Source organism: Leuciscus leuciscus, assembly GCF_965113295.1.
Source record: "Leuciscus leuciscus genome assembly, chromosome: 1".
NCBI lineage: Eukaryota > Metazoa > Chordata > Actinopteri > Cypriniformes > Leuciscidae > Leuciscus > Leuciscus leuciscus.
This window is the reverse complement of record NC_138725.1, coordinates 71,956,756-71,970,019: the sequence shown is the minus strand read 5'-3', so window position 1 is coordinate 71,970,019 and position 13,264 is coordinate 71,956,756. Positions and strand designations below refer to the sequence as shown.

Genomic DNA, 13,264 nt, shown 5'->3' with positions numbered 1-13,264 from the left:
GTTTCTGGCACATTGAAGGCCTTGGGACTGAGAAAACATTCTGGAAGTGCAGGTTTACCTCTTAAGAAAAGTATGGGCCATTTTTATATTTTACTCAAAGTAATAAACTACTAAAAACAAACAACATACATAATCTAATAAGTAAAACTCTCAGCACAAAATAAAGTTAACTAGTAATTTCCTATTTTTTTGTCTTCCCTTCATCTCTAAATAATTTTTCAAATTATAACATTGTTTATTATGCTGATTAATATGCTGATTAATCATGCTAAATATGAAAAAAAGGTGCCACAGGTTAACTTAGTTGTCACAAACCTGGTTTAGTTAAACGGTCGGAGTCTGTATGATAAAATGATTGTATTTGCTGCATTCACGTTTTATGCAGTGTTTTATAAAAATATCAATTTTCTGCTCACCGTGTTTCTGCTGTTGTTAAAATAACCACGTCATCTGCAGCTCTTACAGTTTTTCTGAATTGGCTTCCTAACCGTGTCCAGTAGCGGTTTTAGGCACGGGCGAACCGGGCAATCGCCCGGGGCGGCATTTTTGGGGGGGCGGCACCGCCGGCACGAGCAGAAAAAAAAATACAAATCTGCGCCGCGAAGCGGTTTTCTATTATCTATCATTTCACTGTGTGGGGAATTGCCAAATTTGCGCCCCTGCTTGATGAGAAGATGCCGTGCACAGAAGCTGTTTGTTTGAGAAGGGGAAAGGGGAGGGGGCGCGGAGGCGCGGAGGCGCGGGCGCGGATGACAGTTCACCTCTGGGTCTCTCCCAAATGGAACGGACAAGGGGGGGGGATCCATATAGTTATCGAAGTTATCAGTCACACCTCGACTTTCTTCCAGATAACGCACATTTCATTCATAATATTATAAATACGGGCCTCTATATTTCCTGTACATTTTTGTTTTTCTGAATTGTCTGAATGGCTAATAAAAATAGGTAATACAAAAAGAACAAAAACTTGGTCACCACCACCAAGGTGAATTGGTTTAGTCTTGACTTCTGGTCGTGACTCGTGAGCGTGAGTGACAGTTATGGGGGGATCATGGGATCTGTTGATTGTCGATGTCGAGTGCCAAATAAGAGATGGACAAGAAAGGTCAAAGCCATCAGGTGCCCAATTTAGAAACGAGCGAAAGATAAAGGTATGCAATGCAACTATGTTTACTCTATATGATTACGGTATCCATGTCATGAATGAAGGGGCAATATTAATTGGTGGGTATAACTCTTATTTGTTAGCCTTTTTTCTATGATTCTTGCTATGCTTAACAATAATTCGTTTTTAACTCAAACACGAGATCTAATTTCACCATAATATTGTTCTTTGAAACAAAACTGTTGCAAGTTCAGTTATTACACTGCAAAAATGCTTTTCTTACTTAGTATTTTTGTCTTGTTTCCAGTCCAAATATCAAACATTTCTTAAATAAAGATGCATAACGTTATTTTACTAAAGTAGTAAAATTACATAAGATATTAAGTCTTGTTTTCTGGGGAAATAAATAAAAATTGAGTTTTTGCTTAAAACAAGCAAAACATTATCTGCCAATGGGGTAACAAAAATTATATTTGGGGGGGGGGGGGGGGGGGGGGGGGGGAGTAGGGGGGCAGGGGGGCGCTCGAAAGGGGTCTCGCCCAGGGTGTAATTCAATGTAGAACCGCCACTGACCGTGTCAGTACGAAACAAGTCCTCATTATCACTCATCTCAGGAGCCTGTTGTTGTACAGCATGTACCTCTGGGCTCAGTTGTATGACATTTAACCTCATGCTGTCTGGTAAGCCTGAAAGGCTCTTAACATTTATATCCACTATGTGAAAATAATCTTGGTGGACTTCACTTTCCACTTCATTTACTCTGTGTAGGTTTTTTTCACCAGTCCCACTAGATGGCGCCATCCGCCCAGCTGAATATTGAGGCTTGGATCTACAACACTTGGCAAAGTGATTCCATTTGTTGCATGAGTTGCAGCGTTTGATAAAAGCTGGGCATTTGTTGCGCTCATAATCGTGCTCACCTCCACAATTGTTACATCGTCTTTTGTTCTTCTGCATTGCAAACACTTCAGCCTCTCTTCTGAGCTCCTTATACCCCTTCCAGAATGCTCAAACACACATATTCTGATTGCTGATTCTGATGTCAAGTCTTTCTCCCTTAATAGTTGAGAACGGACTGCATCATTGTAGATGCCACAGACAATTCGGTCACGTATTAGTTCATCAGTTAGCGTACCAAAGTCAAATTTTTTAGCCAACATGCAGGCTTATAGTAAGACTGAATTCCTTCGTCAGGTTTTTGCACTGTGATACTGAATGCATTTCTGTCCATTATCATGTTCCGTTCTGGCAAGCATATCTCATCAAATGTTTTAATTAACACATCAGGATCCTTTTTGTCCTCACCCTCTTGAAAGTGAAATGATTCATATTTGTCTAGTGCACCCGAACCGGCTAAATTGAGGAGAGTGTAAGCTTGCACTTTTTTTTTATTTGTCCGACAGTCCTGCTTTGCTGTACACGTCCCATTCCCTCTTGAATTTCAGCCAGTTGTTAGTGATGTATTCATCAAAAATGAGCACCGTAGATTTTGACTCATGACTTGTCTCATGACTTGGGACCTACCATTCCCTGAAGAACTACCTTTGGTCAGCTATCTTTGGCTTTTAGAGGAACACATGAGTGGAATAGACTTCCAACTAGTATTGGGTCCGAGTCCACCTTTGTCGAGTCCAAGTCCTTGACAATCATTGCCAAGTCCGAGTCCAAAGAGGGCCGAGTCGGACTTGAGTCCGAGTCCTTAACATCCGAGTTCGAGTCGAGTCAGAGTCCACAAAGATTACAATTATTTGAAATTGACCTTACACAAAGTCAGTTACCCTGTTATTCCTCTTAGTTACTGTTGCTACGTCCGACAAGCCATTCCACTCTCACTCCACATGTTCTCACACAGTGAAAAATATATTGCGGAGCAAAGAGGACACTGACTGCGCCAACAGACAAGACAGAGCAGGCTACTTTTGGTATGAAATAAAGTCTCAGCTTTCATTTTGTAATTTTTATGAAATTCAAACAATACTGTTTTGTGGCACTTTAATGTGTAGGGCCTCGGTTCAAGCAGCAAATTAACTGATCATCTATTCTAGTTATATCACGAATTAAACATGAATGACATCAGAACTGCAAAAAGACATCAATACACACCATTTTCAAGTTCAAGTCCGCTGACCTTAATCTACTAACTGGTTTGGTTTGTTTGTCAGACAAAAATGGTGGTTATCTGCATTATGATTGGTCAGATCGCCTGTCAATCAAATTCCAGCGAAAGGTCTCAACACTAAGCTCTTAAATTAATATTGTAACCCTTACAAAATGATTGCAATGTATAGTTACAGTCATATGTTTACCTACTGTACATCTTTCAGAATCTGCAAGGTAATGCTGAAGAATGCAACACGATGCATTAAGAGCCAGGGTTAAACTTTTGAGCAGGATGATGGTGATGTTTACATTTTTCTTATTTTGTTTTACATGCTAATATCTTATTTAGCCTCTGAAGGGAAGAACTAAATTAATTAATTAATTAATTTTTTAACAAAATAAGAACAATTTACACTAATGATCCAGTTCAAAAGTTGACACCCCCTGGCTCTTAATGCTTCCTTCTTGAGCATCACTAAATATTTGCAGGGTTTGTAATAGTCGTGTATGAGTTCCTCAGTTGTCACCAGTGTGAAAAGATGGATCTCACAATCATAGTCACTGCTAGTAAGGAGTCAAATATGCAGAAGATGCTTGAAAAGCACAGAATGTGCAGGAGCTGGAGGATTTTTCTGAAGACCATTGAGCAGTTTAACTGTTCGGAACAAACAATGGACTCATGAACAACCATTACAAAAAAAAAGAAAAACGGTTGTGGATCATTCAGGTAATGACACACAATGTATTTTGTCTTGTGGACTAGGCCAGGGGTTCCCAAACTTTTCCATGACAAGGCCCCCCCAAATACCACTAGGTTCTGGCCAAGGCCCCCCTTTTGCAGGATGTGTTATTGAACCCATCGACAATACTACGTCAAATGTTAAACTACATAAATAAAACATCTAGGTGAACATCAGATTATGTGATGGTGTTTGATACCAGCCAATCAGAAAGATTATAGAGAAGCACTGATTACAATTTTCTAGGCCGATTCTGATTTTTCATTGAGTTTGACCTGCCGATAGATTTTAGCCGATTCCGATTAGATTTTTTCTAACCACTTTACAGCACACACAAATATTTATTATCTATCTATCTATCTATCTATCTATCTATCTATATATATATATATATATATATATATATATATATATATATATATATATATATATATATATATATATATATATATATATATATATATATATATATATATATTATAAAACACCACTTTTCCCCAAACTGATTAATAAAAAACAAGTTTAAATGGGTAAATTTTCTATAAATATTTTTGAGTCTTCATTTTCTTTTCTGACATAGCCTACTCCAGTTCTTGTTAAAACACGTGCAAATTATGTGCATTTTAGGTACTTTTTGTGTGAAATCATATTTATTTTGTCCATCAAAAGTGTGCTTTCACACTGCTCGCGGTGTGAATGCACTCACTGAACATGCACGCAATTGAATGTTTTCGACTCCACTAGAGCACATAAACACAGCAGTAAAGTGACTCTCCTTCACCAGGAATGAGGAAGCTGCTTTACAGACACTCCTGTTTTACACACGTCACTCAAACACAGAAGCAGGAAACTATTTCAACTCCTCAGTTCAGAGAAACAGAAACTGAAGTATTGTTGAGCTGTTGTGTGTTTGTGTCTCTCTGTATTCATGCAGTAAAATGGCAGAAGCCAGAATTTCAGTGGATCAGAATGAGTTCACGTGTCCAGTGTGTCTGGATCTCCTGAAGGAACCAGTGACTATCCACTGTGGACACAGTTACTGTAAGATCTGTATTACAGACTGCTGGGATCAGGAGGATGAGAAGAGAGTCTACAGCTGCCCTCAGTGCAGACAGACCTTCAGTCCAAGACCTGCTTTAGCTAAAAACACCATTCTGGCTGAACTGGTGGAGAAACTGAAGAAGACTAAACTTCCTGCTGACTGTTACGCTGGAGCTGGAGACGTGCAGTGTGACGTCTGTACTGGAAGAAAATACAAAGCCGTCAAGTCCTGTTTGGTGTGTCAGGAATCTTACTGTCAAACTCATTTTGACCGTCATGAGGAATTTCTCTCTCGTAAGCAACACAAAGTGATTGATGCCACTGGACGACTGCAGGACATGATCTGCCGTAAACATGATAAAGAGCTAGAAATGTTCTGTATCACTGATCAACAGTGCATCTGTGTGTGGTGTAAGGAGAGTGAACATAAAGACCACAACACTGTATCAACTGCAGCACAGAGGACAGAGAAACAGGTATGAACTGAGAGGGATTGATCACACAGAAATGAATGTGTCTTTATTTACTCACTCATTTACTCATGTTGTTCCAAACCGGTTTGACTGAGTTTCTTCTGTGGAATATAAAAGATGACATTTTGAAGAATGTCTCATTTATTTTAGTTTATACATTGAAAGTCAGTGAGAAAGTCAGTGTAAGTCAATGCAGTAAAAAAGTTTCAAGCTCCAAAAAGGAGAAAAAGCATAAAAGTAATCTAAACAACTAGTGGTTAAAGAAAGAAGTACGCTTAAGTGTATTGACATGCACTTGTAGTGTACTTCAAATTAAAATACACTTTTTTATAATGTAAAATTAAAAGTTTTACTTTAAAGTACATTTTAATAATATTTAACTCAATAGAATTATGAAATTACATTATATACTTAAATCTTACTTAAGTGGGTCAAAAAGTCACTCTTAAGTTCAGCTAATTGCTTTATATTTACATTTAAACTATAATACATTTTCATTTAAAGGTACAATATGCAATAATTTTTTGCCGCTAGAGGGCGCTACATTCCAAACAACAACAACGGCGTAGCTTGATGACGATGTGAAGGAGCGTGGAATGATGGGAACTGTCGTTTTAAACTCCACCGTGGATGTAAATCAGTCAGACGGGAATCGAAAAATCATGTTCATGGATGAGGCTAATTTCTATTTTTATAAATGTTGCGTTTAATGACATGCTTTTTGTGGCGAGGGGGGTGTGGTTCAGCGCGGTCTGTGATGGGAGAGAGAAGAGACGAGCAAGTAGGTCAAGTACAAATGACGAACACCTGTGTCTTATTGCAGTATTATTGGCGTGGAGAGACCGCTTATAAGCCGCGCTGGAACGAGAGAGAGACTGGAGAGAAAATTGGACGCAGAGGAAGAAAACCGGTGGATCCGAGCTCTCATTTTTGAACTGTTTTGTGCCGTCGCGGTTGCCACGGTGAATGCGCGTTGTGCGCGGCTTTTGTTTGTTTTGCTTTATTTTAATAAAGTACGAGTCCCAGCCACGCCGATCCCTGTCTTCTTCCTTCCTGACTCTTAAACCTCATCACACTTTTATTTCATTAAAATGAATTAACCGCAAGAAAAGTAAGGTTTAATACTAAATTGGTTATTATAGATGTTACTGTATTTGTTGAATTCATTGTTGTGATAACGCTGCGCAGTTTTACGTGTTCTAAACAATTGTTGTAAAAGTACATTCGAACATGCCCACATCATTTGCCAAAATACTGATTAATCTTTATGTATAACACATGCTATGTTTATTTACATGGCCATAAACACCAGACGTGATAAACAATGTCAATAAACTAAACACAAATCTAAAGCAATAATACTTTCCTTACATAAACATAACTATTACCGAATGCTACATTTGGAAAATATAAAATTAAGCATGCTTTGTCGACAGAACCAGCTGCAATCGGTAAAGAATAATTGTGTACCATAACGACTGCACGAAACATGATAAAGTTTGTAGTATGATAGATGCTACAACTACAACTTCCGCATTTGTCCAGGACTCCACGCAGTACGAGCGGAAACCGAGGGTGACGCGGATATGACGCAATTGACTGGCGACTCCCAGCTCCCCCCTGCTCTAACGCCCCGTTTCCTTGGTTAAAATCGCAATTTTCTCACGATTTAAAAATAGTTGGAAACATTTGGGATATTGTAAGTAATCAACTTAAAAATATATATAACACTGGCCTTGAGATTTTGGGATATTTTAGTGCAAAATTCTTACATATTGTACCTTTAATAGCAATTAACATGCAATTACGTGTCTGAAAACATTACGTTCAGTTCACACTTAATTCACAATTATATTCTTTTAAAGTGTATAATTTCCAAAATAAGTGCACTCTTTAAAATATGCTACTTTTTTTATTTGAGTCAAATTTTTATTCACAAATCAAATCAAATCATTGATAAACTCATGTATGTGGAGCCCAAATCAAATATGATGACATCAAACTTCACTGGTGTTTGTGTCATGACATCATGGTGTTTAGTCATGTGACTGTGACATGAAAGAACCAATGAGGTTTGATGTTATTGACGTGTCACCATATTTTATTTGGCCTCTGTAAACAGCTGAGACATTCTTCTAAATATCTTCTGTTGTGTCTCACAATAGACAGAAAGTCATACAGGTTTGGAGCGACATGATGATGTTAATGATATAAAACTAGGCACTGATGAAATACTGCTGACATTCATTTTTAGTCTATTCATTGAAAGTCAGTGAGAAAGTCATTGTAAGTCAATGGAGTAAAAAAGTTTCAAGCTCCAAAAAGGAGAAAAAGCATAAAAGTAATCTAAACAACTAGTGGTTAAAGAAATAAGTACGCTTATATTGACATGCACTTGTAGTGTACTTCAAATTAAAAGTATATTTAAAAAAATATATAATATAACATATAAAAATATAATAATATTTTATATTTTAATTTAACTCAATAGAATTATGAAATAACATTATATACTTAAATCTTACTTAAGTGGGTCAAAAAGTCACTCTTAAGTTCAGCTAATTGCTTTATATGTACATTTAAACTATAATACATTTTCATTTAATAGCAATTAACATGCAATTACATGTCCGAAAACATTACGTTCAGTTCACACTTATTTCACAATTATATTCTTTTAAAGTGTATAATTTCCAAAATAAGTGCAGTTTTTAAAATTTGCTACTTTTAAAAGAGCCACATTTATTCACAAATCAAATCATTAATAAACTCATGTATTTGGATCCCAAATCAAATATGATGACATCAAAAACATCAAACTTCACTGGTGTTTCTCATGACATCATGGTGTTTAGTCATGTGACTGTGACATGAAAGAACCAATGAGGTTTGATGTTATTGACGTGTCACCATATTTTACAGCTGAGACATTCTTCTAAATATCTTCTGTTGTGTCTCACAATAGACAGAAAGTCATACGGGTTTGGAGCGACATGAGGGAGAGTAAATGATGATACTAATGATATAAAACTAGGCACTGATGAAATACTGCTGACATTCATTTCAGGAAACCATGAATCTGTGGTTTGAACCAGACAGTAAAAACTTACCATGCAAGATCTTTAACCACTTCACCAACTCTGGATTCATGTAACTTTAATGTTTGTATGACAGTAGTTTTATGTGTCATTCCCTGTCATTGGTTTGTCCTCCAGAAACAGCTGAAGGAGACGCAGATGAAGATCCGTCAGAGAATCCAGCAGAGACAGAAAGATCTTCAGCATGTGAGAGAGGCTGTGAAGTCTCATAAGGTGAGTCTGGAGAAGAAGAGAAGTTTGAGACGTCTCAGTTTGGACTCTGTCAGTCGTGCTGAAGCCACTGTGTGATTGTGATGTGTGTGTAACAGCGCTCTGCACAGACAGCAGTGGAGGACAGTGAGAGGATCTTCACTGAGATCATCCGCTCCATTGAGAGAAGCCGCTCTGAGGTCACACAGCGGATCAGAGATCAGGAAAAGACTGCAGTGAGTCGAGCTGAAGGACGACTGGAGCGACTGGAGCAGGAGATCAATGATCTGAGGAGGAGAGACGCTGAGCTGGAGCAGCTTTCACACACACAAGATCACATCCAGTTCCTGCAGGTAACAGAGATCTAGAAGAACAGGATCATAGTGGACTTGAGCAAGATCCTGCTATGACAGAGAAACATTTCATGAGAGCAGAATGAGCCGTTGACTGAGATGTTGTCAGGAATTCAGTCAGATTCAGTCAAGTGTTGTGTTATCATATAATCATCAGTCAGACTCTCATCTGATCATCTTCTGTTTAAAGAGACACACTTACAAAGCCCTGGGAAATTTACCATTAAATATTAACTCATTTTTCCTTCTGGTTTCTTCTGTCTTGATGAAATCAGTGAACTTGATGGTATCAATATCCAGCCAACTAGATTTTTCATCCTCTTTTAATGAAATCTTTTATTTCTACTAAAATAATTTCAGTAATTGGCACCAAAATTGGGTCAGGTGATCTTCAAAGTTGACAATATTGATTTTAATTTCCATTACTGTTTACCTGTAACACATTGATGAATTTGTTCTCAAAGACTCCAGACAGAAAAGTGAGTATAAAAACCAAACAAAACCTGACCTTGGGATCCTTAAGAGTCCTTGTGAAGTTTCAGTGCCACTAACCAATCAAACGTTACATATGGTCAATCTACTCGTAACCTTTGAACTGCTTTTCCTCAAATCTTCTCAACACGCAGACTGACCGATAAGGGAACCTAGGAGACAAATGAGAACAAAACAAGTGAAACCAAAACGAAAATTAACTAAACAGTGTCCATGTGACAAATATGTTTTTAACACACTTTAAATAGACTTTTAAAAATTGCACTTTGTAACAGTAAAATTTAAAGTTTTAATTTGTATATTAGAAATCATTATGTTTTAATAATCTTTTGTCATGCTTTAAAGAAGTGCAGTTATTTTGATGTTGACCAACATACTAAAGCACATGTAAAGTACTTGATTATAATTAAAACTCTAGTGTGTTATTCAATATTATATTCAAAATTGAACAAACAATTTTCAATAGAAATTACATTGAGTATATTTTAGTTTATCATAAATGTGTGTCAGTTCATTCAGCAGTAACTTTAACCATATTTCAAAGACAATAGAAATAATTCTGAAATTACATATACAGATACTTAAATCATACTCAAGTTGGTCAAAAAGCTCTCTAAATATTAGCTAATTGCATTTAATATAAATTTAGACTATAAAACATTCATTTAATTAAAATAATTATTTTTATTATAATTTTAAAAATAATTAAGTGTCTGAAAGCATTACATTCATTACATTCAATCTGTTCTTAACTATATATATATATTATTATTAAGCGTCAAATACTAGAGTTTGTAGCATTAAATGATGAATATGAGAAGAATGTGCTGATTGTGTGAAAGTGCTGGATTGAAGCGAGTCACTGAAGAGAAGTCAAGTCAACAAGAGCCGCTCAGATCTGATATAGTGCAGGTTATTGGCTGAAGTGTGGAGATGATGAGTTTTGATTTCTGTTTTCTGTAGAGTTTCCAGTCTCTCTCAGCACCTCCTGAATCTACAGACGAACCCGACGTTTCCTTCAGTTCTCTCTCCTCTTTTGATGGCATGAGAGAATCTGTCCGTCAGCTGAGAGACAAACTGGAGGATTTCTGCAAAGAGGAGATCAAGAAGATCTCAGACGGAGGTAAAGTCCTGCGCCTCGTTTATACAGACGTGTGGAGAAAGATCCCAAATCTGAACGTACAACCGTTTCTGAAATGTTCCTATGATTTATAAATCGTCCATTTGCACAAAAAATGTCCTTAAATGCATCTCAGTTTAAAATCACAGTTATTAATACATTAAATTCAAGTCCATCAAATCCTCCTACAGAACGGCCACAAATATCTCTTGATGATTCAGAAATACGGACTCATCATCGTGGACAAGCGTTTATATACACATGACGGAGGATGAAATCCATGGAATTTAGGATCAATCCAATGTGTGTGTTTTATAAATGAAGCCCCTGGAGATTATTAATCTGCTCTCAGAAATGAGTCCATCATCTAATATTATAGAGCATCATATTAGAAATGTCTCATAAATGAATGTATTTTATCTTGTCATTTCTCTTCACACTGTTCATGTCTGTTTATTTCCACAGTCACTTTCACCAACATGAATCCCAAGACCAGGAACGACTTCCTACAATGTGAGTCACTAGAAAACAAGCAGAAAAACTCACTGAATGTGTTCATGTTCTTCCTGTAGAAGGAGAAATAAATCATGATAGAAGAGTTTTATAATTGATCATGTAAATGATGATTTGCACAGGATATTTGGTCAGCTGTACTGAGACACTGATGATACACTGAACATTGATTCATGAAGAGTTCAGATACATTAAAAGATCAGACAGATTCATAATTCCTGTTTCTGATGTGTTTTCTTTCCATCAGATTCCCATCAGCTCACTCTGGATCTGAACACAGTGAATAAACGCCTCAGTCTGTCTGAGAGGAACAGAGTGATTACTGACACTGGCACAGAGCAGCCGTATCCTGATCATCCAGACAGATTTGATCATTATTCTCAGGTGTTGTGTAGAGAGAGTGTGTGTGGACGCTGTTACTGGGAGATTGAGTGGACTGGGAGTCGTGTGTTTATATCAGTGTCATATAAGAGCTTCAGTAGGAAGGGATCGGGTAATGAGCGTTGGTTTGGAGGTAATGATCAGTCCTGGAGTCTGGACTGCTCTTCCTCCAGTTACACATTCTGGCACAATAACACACACACTTCTCTCCCTGTAAAGTCCATCAGCAGAAGAATAGGAGTGTATGTGGATCACAGTGCAGGAACTCTGTCCTTCTACAGCGTCTCTGACACAATGAGCCTCATCCACACAGTCCAGACCACATTCACTCAGACGCTCTATCCTGGGTTTTGGGTTTATTACCCAGGATCATCAGTGAAACTGTGTTGATGTTTCAGAACAGATTGTAGAGAGATTTTACCCAGAATACTTTGAGCTGCACGATAAATCAGTAACAGTGAGATACAGAGACTCTTATTTTAGTTTTCTTTAATATCTTAACTTCTGTCACAGAAATAACAGAATAAATGTGTGTATTAAATCCTTTATAGAGACAGTAAGAATGATGTGTGAGTGTGTTTTTATCAAGCTATAATTGTATTGATGGAAATCATATTCATTTAGTTTTTATTGTAGTGACACACAATCATTTTAATATTACTATTAGAAGTAACTTTCATTTGAAATTATTAAACAAATAAAATGAAAAGATTAAGGAATAATGAATAATGAAATAACAGAAATGTTTGTGAACAATGTAAGGAGTGAAGATGTGGAAAATGACATTAGTAGTGGAGAAAATAATGCTGGAAAACAATCACAGTTCAAAATGTGAGGAAAATTGTGATGCAGAAGATGAGGGATGAAGAAGCACTTTCTGAGATTTCAGATATTGGGTCACAAGGGATGGAAATCATGAACTCTTTACAAGAAATAAATTACTTTCACAGCGTTTGATGAAATTGTTGATACAAAATAGTTATTTCCAGATATGGAGAAATATCAGTGTTGTTGCAAAAAGCAGTGAGCTCTAGTTCTGGATAAAAATAAAAGATTCCTGCTGAAAAAGATGCTAATGAAATTAAGGAAAAGAAAAGTGCAGCTTCACAAAAATATTAGCTTTTTCCTTTTCTGTCTGTCTTCTTCTTGCTTCTCTATATGGATGTGTGGAGAGTCGAGCCATTTCACTTCAGATCAACCAATAGACACTACATCAACATAAATGGAGAACACAGCATCCAAAGCAGTTACAGAAAAAAACTAAAACAAAAAAAAACACAATATATTGTAACATGTTAAAAGCTCTCCCAGTATCCCAAAAATATTTATTTTTGTTAAATAAAGAAAATGGAAGCATTCAATCTTCAGGAGAAGGTCTAGCCAAAACAACAAACAAAAGGGGAAACTTACTTGTAACGGTCATCAGCTGGAGAGCCCTTGAGAGCCACCAGAGGACACTCCACATCAGACTATCATGATCAGCTGATGACGTTACATAAAACAACAAGACCTCGCAGATAATGAATGAGTGTACATGGTTTAAATAGGCTGAGACTAACAAGGTAGTGAGACACAGGTGGATGCAATCAGGGATGATGAGTTCGAGCAGTGATTTATGGGAAATGTAGTTGTGAGGGAATCATGATAGTCTGATGTGGA

General features: G+C 37.0%; 1 protein-coding gene across 1 annotated transcript; it reads left to right on the top strand.

Annotated features, from left to right (window-relative positions):
- Positions 1-4,639: 4,639 nt before the first annotated feature.
- LOC309512334 (tripartite motif-containing protein 16-like protein) lies at positions 4,640-12,168 on the top strand. The gene is made up of 6 exons (XM_082187874.1): positions 4,640-5,462; positions 8,675-8,770; positions 8,866-9,099; positions 10,555-10,714; positions 11,177-11,224; positions 11,472-12,168. The coding sequence occupies exons 1-6, from the start codon at positions 4,884-4,886 to the stop codon at positions 11,993-11,995; spliced, it is 1,641 nt and encodes a 546-aa protein (XP_082044000.1). The 5' UTR covers positions 4,640-4,883; the 3' UTR covers positions 11,996-12,168.
- Positions 12,169-13,264: the final 1,096 nt, after the last annotated feature.